Source organism: Trifolium pratense, linkage group LG3, assembly GCF_020283565.1.
Source record: "Trifolium pratense cultivar HEN17-A07 linkage group LG3, ARS_RC_1.1, whole genome shotgun sequence".
NCBI lineage: Eukaryota > Viridiplantae > Streptophyta > Magnoliopsida > Fabales > Fabaceae > Trifolium > Trifolium pratense.
Window position 1 is genome coordinate 30192938 of NC_060061.1, and position 19874 is coordinate 30212811.

General features: G+C 32.2%; 2 protein-coding genes across 2 annotated transcripts; both read right to left on the reverse strand.

Annotated features, from left to right (window-relative positions):
• Positions 1-5236: 5236 nt before the first annotated feature.
• Positions 5237-8384, reverse strand: LOC123913876 (chromatin-remodeling complex subunit ies6-like). The gene is made up of 4 exons (XM_045964772.1): positions 8262-8384; positions 7992-8176; positions 7159-7226; positions 5237-5605 (listed from the first exon to the last, which is right to left on the reverse strand). The coding sequence occupies exons 2-4, from the start codon at positions 8164-8166 to the stop codon at positions 5474-5476; spliced, it is 375 nt and encodes a 124-aa protein (XP_045820728.1). The 5' UTR covers positions 8167-8176; positions 8262-8384; the 3' UTR covers positions 5237-5473.
• Positions 8385-9130: 746 nt separating this feature from the next.
• On the reverse strand, positions 9131-18078 carry LOC123913875 (subtilisin-like protease SBT5.3). Its single transcript, XM_045964771.1, has 11 exons — positions 17832-18078; positions 17640-17752; positions 17447-17544; positions 17184-17351; positions 13828-13936; positions 12051-12588; positions 11154-11248; positions 10786-11031; positions 10462-10576; positions 10151-10364; positions 9131-9841 (listed from the first exon to the last, which is right to left on the reverse strand). Exons 1-11 carry the CDS (start codon positions 17919-17921, stop codon positions 9306-9308), a joined length of 2322 nt encoding a protein of 773 aa, XP_045820727.1. The 5' UTR covers positions 17922-18078; the 3' UTR covers positions 9131-9305.
• Positions 18079-19874: the final 1796 nt, after the last annotated feature.

The window sequence follows — 19874 nt, forward strand, 5'->3', positions numbered from 1 at the left end:
AATATAACATAATTTTCTTTGTATGAATATTTATCCAAAATTATTGTTGAACTATCGTTTAATGTTACTCAACTTTTTTCATATATCTTACAGCTAATCAGACCCGTGCACCGCACGGGTCGATGTTCTAGTATATAATGGTTATAATATGCTACTAGGGTTTGCATTGCAGTTTTGGAGGGAATTTTTTCACTATATTTTTTATTAAAAAAATAATAGAAATGTGTCTACCATGAGAATCAAACTCGGGACACTTGCTGTGAATAAAGTCTTTCAACCACTATGCCATGTAAACCAATTGTGATTGAAATTACCTCCAAAAGGTGTTAACCATATCGAAACTTTACAATTACGAATAAATCTTGCGGAATTAATTTGTTGATACCCAAATAGGAAATATTTAATATCTCAATTAAGCATCATGAAATGAATTTTAATTAAAGAATCAAAGAATATCATCACAGTTATATATATTATCAAAGAATCAAAGAATATCACTTATACTAACACCTTCCGCAATATTGACATTAAAAAAAAATATTTTCACATTTCAATGGCTCATGTTAACAGCTTGCACTTAATTTACTCAGATATGTGTATCAATTTTCATTCTGTTTCATGATTAATCATCTTTATTCTTGAAATCAATATTGTTTTAAAATTTTATGCTAACTTTATTTTTTAATATGTATATTTCAACAGGTCCTTTGAATCTCAATCCTTTATCTGATCGGGAGAAGTTGGTTAATGAATTACAAGTTAGATATCGGACCTACTGCGTTGAGTTTCGCATAACCGAAGTTAGTACAATTCTAAATGTTTTATTAGATTTTTTTTTTTACTATAATTCTCAATGTTGTGAGATTCTAATTTCTATTGTATGTTATTTTTATAGGGTGCATGCATGCTAACAAAACATTTTACATGTTTTTTTCTTTTGATACGATTCGTATAAAAATATGATATTGGATATTTCAAATAATTTCACACATGACACAATTCATGATTTTGCATTTAGTGAGTGATTAGCCCTTTGTATTTCATTTGATATGACTTTGAATTTTATTTTTTTTTGTTGAAATGGCTAATATTATATACACCGAAAAGTGTTGTAGCACACTATCTTTCTTATTTCTAATGGTTGTAATATGCAACTAGGTTAACCTTAAATTACTTTGCAGTTTAGGCGGGAACTTTTTCACGTAGCTTTATTAAAAAAAAAAAATAGAAATCTGTCAACCTTGAGAGTTGAACCTGGATCACTTGCTTAGAATAAAACATTTCAACCACTAAAGCATATCAATTGTGATATAGATCATGGCCTCAAAGTGTTAAGCATGTAGCAATATTACAATTTGGTACAAATTTTTGACTCGCATTAATGGTTATAATGTGAATCTATACCGATCTTTGAAGATTTTAGTCGTTGATGATGACGACAACCTTACAAATACCACTTCAAATGTAGTTTATAAAGGAAAATTTTCGTAATTTGTAGGATTGTTTGTACTTTCATGTTTATGAAAGTTGGTGAAAATATATTAAACAACAAATATTTTTAGTTTCTACGCATATTTTGTTTATTAGCCCAAAGATATATAATATAATTGATCTACAATTTTTTACCTGTGCGAACGTTCGGGCATGGTAACTAGTTTCCAAGTAAAAAATGGGAGTACTAGTACTTTTCACATCAACCAATTTTCTACACCTTCTCGTCCAGATCACCTCCAGTCCTCTTATATATCCTCCAGTTTACCAGTTTCCTTCACAAATGCGTGACAGGTGGCAAACAAATAATTCAACGGTTAAGATTTAAAAGCAAAATCAACATTTTACTGTTCCTCTTATTCTCAGCCACGCCTCCTTCTATTTTTTTTTTTTTGAATAAGCTAAATTAGCTAATCCAAATTGACACAAGAGAGAATCGAACCTCTCAAGAGAAGCACACTTCCAGGTCCAAGTCAATACCAATGCACCGACCCAAGTGAGTTACCTTCCATCTTTATTATCCCTTTCACTTTTCATCTTCTCCGTCAACACCCAATACGTTACCTCCGTGAAGCCCATCTCCGCCCTCCAATCTCTGCCACTGTGTTTTTATTCATGAATTGATTACGTTGGATAAAAAAACTCATTAGTTTTGCATAAAATCTGCAACATTAACCAGCAATCTCGCATAAAAAATTCTGCATTATTTCTTGAATTGAAGATGTATTCATATCCACAATATCCCATTGATCTTGAAGGGATCACAACCACTATACTTTGGTTTTTAAATAACAATAACAACCGAGCCCTAAATTGAAAAAAGGGGAAGATGCACAGAGACAAGAGAAGCCAAATCCACAAAGGAATTCAAATAGTGATGTAGTGGCAGTCTTAACAAACAATGGAATTTGTTTCTCGTTGAGACGGTAACGCAGCAGAAATAAAAAATCATGGCGGCGGTTACGAGCCTTGTTGAGACATCGTGTGAAGGTAACATATGCAGTGGTGATACGGCGGAGAGACAACGGCGGGACGACAGCGAGATGACACGATAGTGGAGGAGACGACAAGAGATGGTGAAAGATTACGTTTTTTATCAAACAAAAAAATAGTGATTTTTCAGATTTATTAAATTCCAGCCGTTGATCTTTTATTTGCCACATGTCACGTGTGGAGGTAACATATGCAGTGGTGATACGACTGAGAGACGGCGGCGGGACGACAGCGAGATGACACGATAGTGGAGGAGACGACAAGAGATGGTGAAGGATTACATTTTTTATCAAACAAAAAAATAGTGATTTTTCAGATTTATTAAATTCCAGCCGTTGATATTTTATTTGCCAGATGTCATACATCCAAACTGAGAATTGGTAAACTGGAGGATAAGAGGACTGTACATAATTTGATTTTTTTTTCGGTTGCCCCAAAAAAATATTTTTTTACAACAATACCCCGGTTAAAAAAAAATGCCGTAATACTTATTTTTGAGACAAAAACTGACGCATTGTAGTCTCCACTAATGGCGGAACCGACAATGTCGCCATGTAAGGGTGATGGCGGAAGTTAAGATTTCGCCATGTGTAGGTAATGTGTAACGACCCAAATTTCATTTTATTTAGTTTTTGTGTGTTTAAAATATTTTTATTGACGTGGCATTTTAATTAAGTTAATAACTTTAGTTATTTATCGAATACTTTAGTTATTAAGCGAGTAGTGAGAGTTATCGCGTGTTGGATTAAGTTATTGGGTTTGAGGCCCAATGGGCCTTGCTTCATAGTGGGGGCGCCATATGGCCAAGGATAGAGAGAGGAATATCATTATTTCTCTTTTGTTCTTGAAGTGTAGAGAGAAGGGAGAGCTCAAGAGCTAGGGCATAGAGAAAGTGAAGGGATTCAAGAGCAATCTTCGAGTTTTTCTTCGAATCCAGGTATGAGAGTAGATTTCATAGTCGTGGGTGACACGAGGAAGGGGAGAATGTCGATTTCTCCTTACCCGAACTTTCTCTACCCCATTTTCGTTTTAGTTGAGATGACTTTTCCTTGATGGAAATCGAATCTAAGGTTCATAACCTGTTTAACATGCTCTTATCATGATGTATGAACGAATTTAATGGATAAAAACGGAATTTATAGATGATTAAACTCGAGAACTTTGTGTTTTTGTGAGTTTTGAGTAAAAATGTTAAATCTTTACTTTTTCGATGTTTATGAGGTAGATCTATGAAACAAACCATCCTTTTGTGTTTACACATGTTTGTTACACTTGAATACAAACTTATTTGGGATTTATAACATGAAAAATGAGATTTTTGGGTGATTTAGAGTGGAAATCGCAGGTTTTGAGCTTTCCTGACAAGAAGCCTTCGCTAGGCTTCGTTCAGCGAATTGGTGGCGGATAGCTCGCCATAGCTCGCTACAGCTCGCCACGAGCAGGTGTTCCACTGGTGTGGTTCGCCAGAGCTCGCCAACCTTCGCTCAGCGAACTAGTTCGCTATGGTTCGCTACTGTTCGCTCAGCGAACAGTACTGGAACTGCAACTTTTGTGAATGTTGTAAGTGCGATTAGGCACTTGTAACATGGTTTAATGATATTCTTACATGATTGTTGATGCTTATTGAAATTCCTGGCACACAGTGGACAGGTGTTGCTCAAGGTGTAGCAACACTTGTCTGTTGTAGACAGATGTTGTTACTGGTGCGCCAACACTTGTCTATAAACAGAGCAAATAACATAAAACAATACAAACAGTAAAGTAAATAACACACGAGAGTTGTTAACCTAGTTCAGCCTAAAGCCTACTCTGGGGGATACCAATCCAGGAATGAAGTCCACTATCAGCAGTATTACTTCGAAGCTAAACTCACCCGTTTACAACTTCTCACTTAATCACTACCCAATGACCCTTCTACCTAGGAACTCCTAGATATGAGACCCCGTCCCAATTCCCACCTAAGCAACACAGACAGCGCTGCTATTCAATTCCACAATCACAATAGGTGGAGACACACTCCTAAGAAACTAGGATTCACTCTTGCTTAAAAGCTTGCGAGTAAACCACACAACACAATAGAACAATCTCCGTACTTCAAAGCTTAGGAGAAGTTCACACTTACAACTCAATAACACTCAGGTCCTAAGCTTGCATCAATGAGATACAAGAAAGGCTCACAATTAACACTCTAAAATCCCTAAAACACACGCTTTGTAAGAACACGATTTTAGATGCTTGAAACCATATGCTTGCCTTCGTATTTATAGTAGTAGAATAACTTGGGCTTCAAGACAAAATTAGGGCTTTTGCACTTGTGTGTCTATGTGGTAAAAGACCAAGTTAAAGAACCCTATAGTCCAGGGGATAAAGTGCGAATAAAATATGTATATCTAATAGAGGAAATGTTATCACAAATTAAGAAGCTCCTGTATATTGTTACAGCATACTCATTTACATATTGGTATACTCTTAAATTGATCCCACCAGTTTAGGCTATTTTGCACAATTGCGTTTTTGACTATGTACCTTTGAATTCTTCAGTTCATTCTTTCTATGTACCACTTCAAATACTGGAGATCAATATTCACATGTTATTCATGATTTTGCAACTTGATAGACTGTTATTATGGTTGGATAAATGAAAAATAATAATCATAATTTTAGTGTTATAGTTAAGGTTTAATTTGATTTCCCTGACATTGGAAGTTTATGCAATGCATTCTTAGGCAAGTTATAAACGTTGGCACTATAATACAAGAAAGTAATTGATAACTATTCATGCATATATGGAATAAGATGATTAGGAAACTGTTAATCATTGTTTTATTCCATATAGGAAATTTACAAACATTCTGCTAATCATCTTTAAGCTATTCCAAACACCTCCTAAATCTATTTAACATCTTAAAAGATTTAATACAGCAATTGATAAAAGAAAACATCAAGGAATAAGAATAAGGTGTCTCAGAAGTCAGGGTAAGTGACAGAACTACTTAAGAACAACTGCTGCATTCCTCAGAGATAGGTATCTTTGCACATTATCATTAGGAAGTGCTCTGATCGTCTTGAAAACGTCAGTATTCGCGTACCGGAGATTAGTCTTAGGATCATAGTAAGGTGCCTGCACGGTAAATGATTAGTTAATTCTCTAGTACAAATGCTTATTATCCCATGGTATAATTATATCACCCTTACCATTTTCTTAGTTAGTTAAATAATTAATTAAGCCAATATGGTTCACACCAAGCAATATAATATCCATAAACATGTTTTAGTCGTTGGTTGATTTAGCATGAAGCCAATTTAATTGAAACGGTAAACTTAAGTCAAGCCTGCATAACAACATCCTTAAAAGGACAGCATCACACACACATCTAAAAAACCAGTGTGAAGTTCAACAATTACAAAGAAATCAAGTTCAACCAGTGTAACTAAATAAGATATCATTCAAGTTGTTCGCATAATCCTAAATCAATCTAGTATTTGTTGTACAATTCATCCGCAGCACTCTTTGGAGTAAGGAAAACAAGAATTATAAAGAGAAGATAAACAATGCAGAATACAAATACTTGACAACGGTTCTTAATTTCAGACATTCATCAACTAAGATAATAGACCCAAATTCCTACCAAACTTATACTTTTAAATTAGGAAAAGTTGAAAGCATTTCAGTTCCAATTATCGACAGGATATATACAATGTATCATGTCTTAAATTACCCTACACTTTCACAATTCTAAGAATACCCAAATCAAGCAGTGCAAGAAAGATAAACATCAGATTATAGTAAAACAAACATAACAAACTACCACCTACTCAAACAATTTAACAATGTCAGTAGTAATATGTCAGTGGAAAAAAGTCAGTAACAGATAGTAATCTTCACCCGACTAAAGGAAAACCCTGCTCAGCAGTGAATTAATTATATATCTTCATCCGACTAAAGGAAAACCCTGGTCAGCAGTGATTTAATTATATAATGGCTACTATAGTGAGATGCAACTGCAGAAGATAAAAGTGCCTGGAACATTTAAGTAAATGTCATGGACATTTAAGCACATTATCTGTTGATTATGCTGGTAAAAAGCAATTACTGTTGAACACTGAAGGAATGTAAAATTGAGTACTCTACTGGGCCTTCTAAGATGAAAATCAATAGTTCTTTGTTATGAAGCACGGATACTCCTTGTATTAGGCGTGTCCCGGTATCGGACACGACAATGACACTTATAATTACATAGAATTATGACATTTATTCAAATAATTATTGATGTCAACGTGTCAGTCTCTGTGCCGTGTTTGTGTCCGTGCTTCATAGGTTCTTTGAGAAGACATAGCAACAAGCAAAATCACACAGTCGAATATTTCTTTTATCATCACAAGTAATTAGAAGATATCTTTTATCATCACAAGTAATTAGAATATATCTTTTATCATCACAAGTAATTATTAGAAGATAAAATCAAACAAAAATTTGAATGTTAGCACAAAAGCAATATGTATGTGATTCTTTAAGTTTCAATTTCAAATGCTATCAACAGATTCAATAAGATGTTAAAGTATTACTAGTGACAAGAAAAAGATAGAGATTTTTGAAAACTTCATCAACAAATGAAAAAACTTCCTCTTGAAGGGAAGTAGTACTAAACAAGAGAAATAAAGATCACTAAATACCTCGTAGCCTGTAATATCGCAAATTCTCTTGCAGGGATGCATAGAAGGAGGTGACTCAATATTCACATCTACAACACAATCCAACAAAAAAGAAAAAACAATTAAAATTCTTTTACATGGAAGGCACACATAACAACAAAAATTGGCATATATAAGTCTCCTACATTGATGTTAAACAATTAAAATTCTTTCAATTGACACATTGTTGAGAAGCACCATAGAACCCAACATATAGAAAAATAAACAAACTTTACTTTTAATGAGAAAAAGTTGATTACAATTGGTGTAAGATGCACTTTATATAGTGATTCTAACTAAACTAATGTTCTATTTGGCAATGCCAAATTTTGATCATATAGCTTATGACTTATAACTTATAAGCTCATAAGACAAAAGAGACTCGTTTGATAACTTCTTTTTTTCACGAGCTTATAGCTTATTTTGATAAGCTAACTCAATTAGCTTATAGCTTATCATTTTTCTCTCAATTTTACCCCTATCATCTTACATAAAAAAACTTAAATATTAATTAAACATATATTTCTTTTATCTCATTTCATATCTATATAAGCTAGCTCAACCGCTAATTTTGCCAAACACTACAAATTCAATCAACTAGTTTATTCGTCATAAGCTAGCTTATAATTTATTCACTATAAGTTCATCTTATAAGCTAGCTATCTGCTATTTTTTGCCAAACAGATCCTAACAAACTTTAACTGATTTGTAACTGATAATAACCAACTTGTAACAACATATAACAAACTCCAATAATATCTAACAAATCTCAAATCATATCCAAAAATTATTATAACATAAATTATTTTACTCACAATTGGGTTCATCAGGAGGGTAATTCTGGTAATTCTCAGCTTGAATAATCTGCTTAAGATGTTTCCAGTGTCTACCACGTGATTGACCTTTAGGGTATTTATCATACATTTGAATTCTCTTAAAACTAAGATAGTTAGGTAACACTAACTCTGCTTCAATTACCTCTGTCTCCATTTTCTTATACCTTCACCAAAAACCAATTAATAATAACAACAACAATAAAACCGTACCATTGATTGAAACCAAAAACAGCGTTTGTGCAATGTTACCTTTTCTGATCGGCGTTCGCAGGTTCTGAGGCTTCTCGCTTCAAAGTTCCGTCGAAAATTTTACATTTCGCTAGTTTTCTAAATTTAACTGTTAATTCGGGCTTTCTATTCGGGTTGGGTTTTATGACCCGTATTATTTTATTTATTATATGTTGCTTTACTACCTACACCTTCCAGATTTTCTACCCACACTTTCCCTTGGTTTATTTTAAAACAAGTTCCTGAAAAATTTAAAAAGAAAAAGTAACTACATCTCTGAATTTGTTAGTAATTTTTCATTATATTTTTAGACTAAAAGTTTCACAAATAAAGGTTTGTTTTCCGAAGGCGTTTTGGAAAAAAAAAATAAGAGCCCGTTTGGAATAGCTTATTTTTTGAGTTTATGCAAAACAACTTATGCAAATAAATAAGTTTTTTATGTATTATTATAAATTGTGTAAAAAAAAATATATTATTATAAATTTGTCAAGGTAGTTTATGAAAAAATAACTTATAAAAATACAATTTTCGTTAGTTGGAACTTATAAATTAACATAAAAACTTATCTTTTTAGATAACCTGTTTTGTATAAGCTGATTATTCCAAACAGGCCCTAGGTAGAAGGAATAGAGATTTTTGAGTATTCATTTTTCTTCACAATTCATTTTATAGGATTTTGGAGGATATATTATATGAATTCTTCAAATTCTATCTATTGTTATAACATTCTAAAAATTAAAAATAATCATAAGTACTTATTTATCATTTTCTATAAAACACTCTAAAAAAATGTGAAAAATTTCTGTATTTTTCTCTCTACTTTCTCTCATCCAAACTCACAAACAAAGACTTTAATCAGAGTGGCAAAAAAGTTATTCATAGAAAACCAATTATGATAACATTATTTAATTGTTATTTTTTTTCTTCTCTTACACAATCATTGTAAGAGAAAATTCCCATACACGAAAATTTAATCAGTGGCTATATGATACAATTTGGAATAATAAGCCACAAATCAATTATAAATTTAAATTAGCTACTAAATCACTTCAATTTCTAGCTAAACTAGATAGCTTTCACAACTATTGGACTCTTAACATAATGTTTCCCATCAGACCAAACTAACTTTCCAAACACATAACTCTTTGTTGCTTTTCCTTTCTTCACCTTCAATTTTACCTCAAATCTCTTCTCTTCACCAACATGTTTGAACTCCAATACATTTGGCTTCACAGAAACAGTTATTCCATTTGGATTCTGAACATGAACAATGTATGTCGCTGGAGCACCAACGTTTTTTAATGTCCTTGTAACCGTCACCGACCGATTGAGATTTGGAACAGTAATTGAAGGATAGTTTAGGTTGATGATATTAAATTTTTTATGACATTGGTGAGGGGCTTTTAAAAACACTGACATTTGTGTTTCATTATAGCCTAAAGCACATAAGAAGTTGACGTAATCGTTCGTTGGTGTGTCGTAAACAAGACCAGGATCCATTGCTTTGTTTGGTTGAACATGTCCGGATCTGTAGCTAAATGGTGTTGTATGGATGAAAGTAGCATTCAGAATTGTCTCCGCTTCGTTGTCTAATGTTGTAGCTGAAAGTAATAGAGAACAATTATGACCATGTTGAGATGAATAATATATGGTCGCGAGACAAGAACTTTTATAGCGTTGAATCGTACGAAATTTTGTAACTTTGATATGCTTAATAAAATTTTAATTTGACAATTACATTGGTTAAATTCGCAATATACGGAAAGTTCATGGTTGTAAGTATGCAAAGTTGATATTGTTACTTACATCTGCATATAAATTCATGAGATTTAGATCTTACATTCTAAAGTTGACATTTCTTGGGATGCAAGAAAGGATTTGAAGTATTAGAAACATGAAGAATTTCTTACCGGTGGTCATGATAGCTGATTTAATAGCAGCAGGACTCCAAGAAGGATACAAGGCTTTCAAAAGGCCTACAATGCCCGAAATGTGAGGGCATGACATCGATGTGCCGGATATTGAGTTATACTGAATCCGGCGTTTGTCGAACTCTTGGTCAGTTGGCCCTTCAGCTTCAGTGTAGGCTGCTATAATTGACACTCCTGGTGCAGTAATATCAGGCTGAAAATTAAAACAAAATTTGTTACTTGTTAAATGTCTAAAACATAACAATAGATTACAAGAACAAAGCATTGCTTTTGTGAGTAATGATTAACACCTTTAGAATCTCAGGTACAATAGTGTTTGGTCCTTTGGATGAAAATGCTGCCATGAAAGGTGCTGGTTTAGTATGCAATTTTGTTGTTGGATATGTAATATAAGCCACTGGAGACCTAAAAATTAAGTCCAAACAATCAAGTTTAAGTTCAAGAAGTGCTATGCTGCTTTTGCCTTAATTAAAGACTAAACCAAATTTCGATTGGAAGGGGGCTGGAACTACTTGATGCCAAAACTGACCCCCAAACCAGATTAGGCGGTCCAATGGACCGGATACTGGTGGTAAAAACCAGACTAAACCAAATTAGAAAGCTAGATATCTTACTTGGTTGAGTTGACGTATTTGAAGACATCTACACCATCAGAGAAATTGATGTGAGAAGCAGGAAGAACATGAGGATCAGCTAAAATTTCATTTCCAGTAGTGATATCATTGGCAAGAACCATTCCTACAGCACCAGCTAGAAGAGCTTGTTCTCCTTTGTCTACTCTAGCATTTATTCCTCTCAGGCATAATACTATTTTACCCTTCACCTTGTTAGGGTCTAGTGTTCCATTCTGGCAAAGCACACTGCATTCATTTTTGAATTAGATCATATTACATTGCCTTCATATAAATTATATTCACTACTATTATAGTACTATGTTTATGTCAATTGATTCATCAATGATATTCAGTTGCTTGATACTTACGCGTCTTGAATTGTTGCACTTGCCAATTTAGCATCTGTTGCTTTAATAATTGGGTAGGATTTGTGTTTTAATCTTGTAGCTGATAAGCTTTCTCCCTTCAATTGAAGCAAACAACATTATTGTTAGTCAGTATATTCTTGTAATTGCAATAAACAAAAATTCAGAAAATTTTAATTTCATCTTACTGCTAGAAAATTGCATTAACTTGTGTATTGTTTAATTTCATGATAAGGCACTATTATGTAATCAAAGGGATTCAACCTAGCCTTATATTTTTTTTTATCTTGTGTTGTATGTGGTAAAAAACCTTGTATTGCAAGTAAGATGAATTTACATTATTGTTGTCACAAGTTATTGGCTAAAAGGGTAGATCACTGTTCCTTTCACTTTCAATTTTAGTGCTTATAATGGTAATTTAATGTATAAACAATGAAAAACAAAGGGTGCTCATTATTCCCTCTATCCTTAATTATAAGCAAAAGTCAATTTTTCAGATTCATCGAATAACTAATGTATCTGGTCTATTGTAGACCACATACATCAGTTATTGAATGAATCTGAAAAGTAGACTTTTGCTTATAGTTAAGGATAGATGGAGTATGTAATGTGACTCCCTAAGTCATGCACAAAGAATCTTACGCATTTATGCAGTCAACTCATCATAGGTCAGTTGTAGGGTCAAAATCGGATGATCCAGATTTTAATGTAGGTTTTAACTTTTTTTAAAATATCTAAAATACCGAGTTTTTTCAAATCCAACAACTATGGATGTGATGACTGCTTGAATGTGTGGAATTGCTAACCGCACGCAATCCACATCCAAGATTATTGTCAAATAGGAAAATTGTCACCAAAATTGGACATAATAGTATTACATTGTCTAGAAGAGAGACAAACCTTGAACCTTAAATTGTTACCAAGAACAACATAACTAGGAAACTCTCTATCCATTGTGCTAGCACCAACTGTAATATACCAAGGAGCTAGATTTTCTGCAGTAGCTTCATTTGGTCCACTATTTCCAGCAGAACAAACAACAACAATACCTTTCTTAGCAGCATGAAAAGATCCAATAGCAACACTATCATTGAAAAGGTTAGAAGCAGAACCACCAAGTGACAAAGACAAGACATCAACACCATCATGGATAGCCATATCAAAAGCTGCAAGTATGTCTGCATCAAAACACTCGTCGCCATTAACGGGAGGACAACAAACTTTGTATGATGCAACTCTTGCTCTTGGTGAACCACCCTTTGCTGTTCCATTTCCTTGACCAAAGACATTTACACCTTGTACCATGTTTCCACCTGCTGTTGAAAGAGTGTGTGATCCATGGCCTTCATTGTCGCGAGGTGTCTCAAAGGTTGAGTTTAGTGGGGTGGTTACTCTTGATGCATAGCCTTTGTTAAAATATCTTGCTCCAATTAGTTTCCTGTTTTGTCCATACACATAGTAGAGATACGAGTTTAGATGAATTAGATTTCAGAAGTTCGTTAAGACAAGAAAAACTTCTAAGACTTACAAATCTCCTACGAAGATAATTTAACGAATTTCTTATATTAGTAGGTAGGATTTGAATTTATGTATCTATTAAGTAAATGTTAAATTCTTAGCATCTGTTTTGTTTGGCGTTTGGAGGCTCAAACGCACGTCCAACTTTAGTTTTGTTGTGAATTCTTAGAACATTTAAAACGGAGCTTCTGCGCAGACGCGAAAAACTGCTATGATTTTGGGTGGATGCAAGTCTAATTGATGCAAAACCAAACATGTACTTGCGAATAGACCATTTTTCATTGACAATATTTTTTTTATTTTATAATTAATATTTTTTGGAACACTTTTTACCTTTAGCATTTGTGTTTCTATTATGGCAATATAATTGACAAGGATTTGGATCTTTCTTTGGTTACAACAAGGATTTGGATCTTTCTTTAAGGCATGATTATGTCATAAAAAGAAAAACATGGACTTTATCACACATAAAGTAATATGAAAGGAATATAAAGGTTAAAAACATCCTTTTCGTAATAAGAAAACGTATTGTAATTATTAGTCAACTATATATGTTAAAAGCATTTTTTATTTATTTATTTTCTTATGGAAAAAATACCGTTTTGCAATATGAAAATGCATATTATTTATTTGTATTGGTCCCAAAAAAGCAATATGAACTAAATATAGAGAGGTGAAATAAAATGTGCCAATATAGGCTAGGTCGGCTAAGGATGTGGATCCTCTATTCTAAAGGTAGGGCAATTTTAGGTAAAATTTGAATAAAAATATGAGAGACGATGATATTTAAAATGGGAAAAAAAAAGTGAAAGACGAGAGATATCGAGAAAGATAGACAAATAAAAGTTAAAGGATCTTTATATATCATCTAATTAGAATTAGTTTAGCCTACATTTATTAGATTACATATTTTTTAAAATAGATAATTTTATCACTTTTTAAATCATCTAAAACACATTTTAAGCCTAATAGATGGACTCATTTGACCAAAAAGTGGTATATTTGTAAAAATTAAAAGCAAAAATACTTTTTTTACAGGGATCAAAAATAAAAATGTGGAATATTTAACATGGATTACGCCATATATATTCAAACCTTTTTAGAATAGTTGAGAAAGGAAAAAGAATAAATAAAGGAGTTATTAGAAGATGCATGTTACCTATTGCAATGAAAACCATGATCACTCCCTTTACCACATATTCCTCTCCACTTTGATGGAATTGGTCCAAACCCTTCATCACTAAAGCTCTTAGATTCAGGCCAAACACCTAGAAGGATCAAAAGTAAATAGTGTGGATAAATTAAAGTAAGATAAACCACTAAGAAGAAGCATATGATGTTTTCTCTCCCCACTTCCAGTGAATCTTTTATACCCCCAATATTCTAATTTTGCCCTTGCAGAAAAATTCGGTTCGCAGAAACCGAATTTTTACTAGTGCAAATTCAGAGTAAATTTCGGTTTTTAGAAACCGAAATTTGTTTTCAAGGCAAAAAAAAAAAACTTCGGTTTCTACGAACCGAAGTTTTTTCAAGGGCAAAATTGGAAATTCAGAGGGATAAAAGATTCACGGGGTGGGGAGAGAAAACATGGAAGCATATAGTAGTAAATTGGAAAATTCTACTCTTTGTCCCATTCTCATATTGGCCTATCTAGATGGTCCTATATTAGCCCTCATTGGCCACTTACTTTATTTTGAGGATGGCTACAGTTTAGGAGAATTTTGAATCGCAATTAAGCTGATGTATGAACAATAATTTTCTTATTGGTGAGCGTATCTTGTCTTCATTGGATTGGAATTTTGACAAACCCCACCTTGGCATATTCACAACCCCACCTCTCACTTGATAAACACCCCATTTTTGGTTTTATTCATATTATAATAATAATGAACTGCAAGTCACAATATAATTATATATTACTTCGGTTCCAATCAAGAATGAATGATTAATTTGGATCTTATATAATATCTTGCGTCACGGGGACAGTAACTTATTCACATTGAACTTAAAAACAACTCTTTTACAAATGAATTTGACGCTGTACTTTAATCCAACACCTTAAGATATTAGATTTATGAGTTCTCTCACTTATAAAGTGATAAACCTAAACCTCCATTTTTTTAAACAATGCAAAAGTTAACTCACCTCACACTTACAGCAACAATATCTACTTCAAGTATAAGTCATTCGATTCTTTATGCTCCCCTCAAGCGAAAATTTTCTTCATTCTACTTTTTTAAGTAATGTACGACTTAAGTCACATTACACTTATCACAACACAAAATTATATTATGTTTTAATAGGCTAAGTTTTACATTATGTTGTATTTTTTTTTATTGTGACTAAATTCATACACATTAAAGTTATGTTAAGTGTGGAAAATTTGAACTTATGATTTTAATATGTCTCACTCTAGTAACTACCAACTAAGCTATATTACAAGACATCATGTACTTTTTCTTTTTAGGATAGAACAAATAACAAACCATGCATATGCACAGACGCGCGTTTCGTCGTGTTAGTTTGTATATTATTATGCATTTTTGAGGGCTAAGTTTTAAATTAGTCCTTGAAAATATGTATAATTGGTCATTATAGACTTTTTTTTTTTGGTAAAATGTCATTATAGACTTTTCAATGGTGATTAAATGGAGTGAAGGTTGGCTACACGATTCCAAGCACAAAAAGTATTGCTACTAGCTACTACGATTTTTCTAAAGATGAGATTCAGACGTTAACGCTGACTAAAACAAAAGACATTACCGTAATACAAAAGCATTGTACTTGACACTCTATTATCCAATGACGGCCAGATTCAAACAAATAATATATACTACTAATCTAATCTTATGAAATCAACCTTTTCAGCTAAAAAAATAATATCAAACTCTGATTAGTCGTTATTTCTGTGGGGGACAAAGATATATACAATCATAATTTTGTTCATCCTCTCCATGTCACATGTGTGTGTATCAGGGACGGATCTAGACCTAATATATTGGTGTGGCTAAAAAAATTATGTTCACAAACTTTATAGTTAAAAAAAAAATCCCGCTTGCAGATTAGTTGAAGAAATAGTTTTATCTCTAAAAAACACATTAAAAAAATAACCAAATAACAAACAAAAAAAAATCATATTTGTAGTTGTAGAGTTGAGAGGAAAGTAAAAGAATAAAATTTAATATGTTATTGAGATCAATTAAAATTAACAGTATTATCAATAAAAGTGTATAAACCTTTAATGATAAATTTTAAATTATCCGATAAATTTAAAATCAAAACTTTAATGTTGGTGAGTTTCAATAACATATCAAATTATTTTAAATTTTTGTAAAATTTTACATGAATTATCTAGATGATATAAATTTTAAATTTAACGATAAATTTTGTAAATTTTATACTCGTTAAAATGTTACCGGTATAATTTAATTTCTCTAATATATATATTGATCACTTCTTTATAAAAAAGAATTACCACAACTATTATTCTTGATTGTTTGTAGTTAACTAGCAACAAGGCAGCAATTTCTTTGTAAGAAAAAGAAATTAAAAGCCAAAAAACAACCTATATAGGACTTGAACTCAAGACCCTTGAGTAAATGGGGGGATACATAACCACTAAGCCAAAAGAACAATTGTGTTAACATTAGTAGTTATACATATATATACAATAATTCTGGTGTGGCTATAGCCACACTCAGTCCCTACATGCATCCGTCCCTGGTGTGTATGAGTCAACGATCTAGAATCAATAATAATAATAATAATAATAATATTATGTTTGGTCGCCGTGAATATAACTCAATAAAGACATTATATATTTTTGTAAAGGAGAGACATTACATATTATGTGCAGGGACTAGAGTTTGAATCCCGATACTTCAATTATTCACCTTAAAGGGTAAAATTACAGTCACTAGACTACTTGACAAAAAATAATAATATGTTTGTATGAAGTGTGAGTTAGACATATGAACAAAAAATGAATATTAAAGAACATATAAATGTATATTTTATATTTTATATTTTATATTTTAGATAAAGATCCGGTGTTTAAGTGACTTATTATAATTTGAAGAAAATTATAATTTGAAGAAATACTTAAGCCCAAATTATTATTTTTTAACCACACTCACAAGATGTAGTGTTTTAAATTTATTTTTCTTTTAATTTTTTGATCGGTGTATATACCTAAATTTTATGTGTTTTAAATTTATTTTTCTTTTAATTTTTTGATCAGTGTGTAGTATATACCTAAATTTTATGTTTAAATGCTTGTGTTCATGTAAGACTTTCCTTAATTTGTTCATTGTGAAATGTGACCATTGCTTTAGACCATCATTGTGTGATCCAAAATAATAATAATATTATTATTACATTGCCAACTTGTTTTTCTTTTTTCTTTTTTGTTTTGGTACAAACATTGCAACTTGTTATTGGTGGTATCTTTGAAAATAAAAATTATAAAATTTTATAAAGAAAAAAAAAGAAAAAAAAAACAAATAAGAATGTGACCTGTATCAAGGTTTGCTATAATGACACCATCACCAAATCTGGCTTTGTTCCATATTGAGTTAGATGAAATCACCCCATAATTATCTTCTAACCCCATGAATCCCCATGAACGAGTTGTATGCAATTTCCTTCCATTGTTTTCAAACACTGACAACACTTTTGGATGTTCTACAACAAACAAGTTTACACAAAAAGGTATCAGAATAAAACAACCACAGAACATAGAAAAAAACAGAGTACAATGTTCTGTTCTTAGCACTAACTTGCTATCTCAGCTGCTATTTCTTCTTTCAAATTTGCAGCAAAACCATTTATATGTCTTGTGTAAGAGTAAAAAATTGAATCTTTTGCTGTATCAGAACTACAAATAAATAAAACTCAACCATTTCAATTATCAAAAAATAAATAATTGAGGATTTTTTATTATATAATATATAGTTTTTTGAATTTGAATACCTTCCTAAGAAAGATCCTAGAAACTCATAGTGAGAATTTGTTACACTGTTAAAGTCAACTGAAGACATTTCCGAAGAATCATGTGAATGGCTTCCTAAGTATACCACATATGACTACAACAAAAATGGAAGAATTATTAGTAGAGATTTTAAAGATTAATAATGCAAATAGAAAATTGAAGTTATGTTTCACCTTTTTTTTGTCTGCAAAAGATGGTGTGTGATGCAGAGAGACAAGAAGAATTAGGAGGAGAAAGTAAAGGATAGGAGTTGGTGACCCCATTGGTTTGAGAAATTCAGCTCCTTTGTTTTTGGTTTGTTTTTCAATGCAACAGAAGTACAACCTTTTGTTTTATAAAGGGAACAGTGTGAAGATTACCCTGCTTCTCAAAAGAGCAATGTCTTTTATCGGAAAAATGCTAAACAGTGATCTGAAGTACGACACTTTTTAAGAAATTAAATATAATAATATTGATTTGGTACTTGTGGAATCAACTTCTTAAAAATTTAAAAAGTATTATTTTCAATTTGAAACTTTTTTTTTTTTTAGTTTCCTTAACCAGTGTCCGGGGGTACCGATTAACATGACCATTTTTATTTTATAAAAGATATAGTGTATGTATATTGGATATAATCAGTTAAATTTATTTTATTTGTGATAATTTTTAGGTGAAATGACCCCTGCAATTTGGAGTACAAACGGAATATCGGAGGGAGGACCACGGTTCGAACACTCGCAACTACGATTGGGAGGGGTTGCTGGAACTACTTGATGCCAGAACTGAACCCAACTAGATTAGGCGGTCTAGTAGACCGGATATTGGTGGTGAAAAAAATTTATTTCACTTAAGAATTAAATTTGAGATCTTCTAAACGATTCGTTAATCGGTTAAACTTGTTAAAATCATTTAAAAACATTATTATCTCTTTTTTCAATTCTTTATTATCTTTCTCGTACCATCAATAAAAAATAATTTTGTAAAATAATCCGTAATTCCTTTTTCTATACAAAATTAATTATATTTTTTTATAGTGTGTGAATTTTTTTATAGTGGTGACCCCATCCTATTTCAAACTTTCATATAGTAAAGTAGCATGGCCGTAGATTAAATGAATTTGGATTCTCTCAATTTTTTTTATTTTTTATTTTTTTTATGTTTTCTTTTATTTTCTTAATCTAATGGTTGATAAATGATAAATAACAAAAAATGAATTAAGAAGAAAGACAAGAAAAGTGAATTAATGATTAATATTACTACCACATGACCAACATAAAAGAAAAATTGAAGAGAATTCAACATAAAAGTGGTTCTTGTCGTTGTTGCATTGTCTTGATATCTGATTCTGTTGAGATCTGCAGTGTCCTTGTCTTTGTTGTCGCTTCAAGGTCATGTCGCAACTGTTTGTTCCGTTATGTTTTTGTGTGGACCCGACAGTTTGCAATGGTTTGGGTTTATTAATGGCTTGAATGGTTCGCTTATGACTGTTGTGATTTGTCATATGGGGTTGTGGTACGTGAATTTGTCCTTGTTGACGGTCGATTCATTCGTCGTTTCATACTTCAACAAATGCCCATACATCACTTTTTTTGCTATTTGGTTTTGTGCCCGTACGCAGGTTCGCTGGATAATGTTTTATGTGTTTGTGTTTGCTTTGGTTTTATTACCTCAAAAGGGTTGGTTCTAAATCCACTTGTAGTTGGATTTTATTGTATTATGTTTAATCTATTTGGGATAGGGTAGAGGGTTTTCTCTACTCTCCTTTTGCTTTTTTTTAAAAAAAAAAAAAAAACTCTAGGTCGAACGGATTAGAAATTTAAGAAATTCACCAACAATGAATTGGTCCATGTGGTAAGAGTCTTGGTCCCCTTAAACATGTGGTCATGAGTCTGATTCCTGACTCATGCTACAGAGAAAATCCGGTTGGGAAGGAAGAACCTACCTTATGTGCCCCACATGTTCCCCGACAGAGATTAATCACCGCTAATGACAGTGGAAACTTCGTACAATATCATGTTAACCTAAAATAAAAAATAAAAGGAAATTCCACTTTTGGACTATATTTACATCCTCATGAAAGATACAAAGTGCGTGATTGTTTGAATTTGGAGTGTTAAACAATAGGTATTTTAGCCTTAATCAACTTAGATGTCTAGTTAACATCAATTATAATTGTCATGATTTTGTTTGAACATCAATTCTAACTAACCAACAAAAATGACAGCATATTGCTTAGG

Bases quoted from the DNA above. Each gene is read 5' to 3' on its own strand.
- LOC123913876 (XM_045964772.1), bottom strand. From the start codon at position 8,166: ATGGAGACAGAGGTAATTGAAGCAGAGTTAGTGTTACCTAACTATCTT. The intron at 7,227-7,991 runs GTGAGTAAAATA...ATTGTGTTGTAG, and splicing joins CCCTCCTGATGAACCCAATT to ATGTGAATATTGAGTCACCT. The intron at 5,606-7,158 runs GTATTTAGTGAT...TTTACCGTGCAG, and splicing joins GCGATATTACAGGCTACGAG to GCACCTTACTATGATCCTAA.
- LOC123913875 (XM_045964771.1), bottom strand. From the start codon at position 17,921: ATGGGGTCACCAACTCCTATCCTTTACTTTCTCCTCCTAATTCTTCTT. The intron at 17,753-17,831 runs GTGAAACATAAC...TTTTTGTTGTAG, and splicing joins CTTTTGCAGACAAAAAAAAG to TCATATGTGGTATACTTAGG. The intron at 12,589-13,827 runs GTAACATGCATC...TGGACAAAACAG, and splicing joins CATGGTTTTCATTGCAATAG to GAAACTAATTGGAGCAAGAT.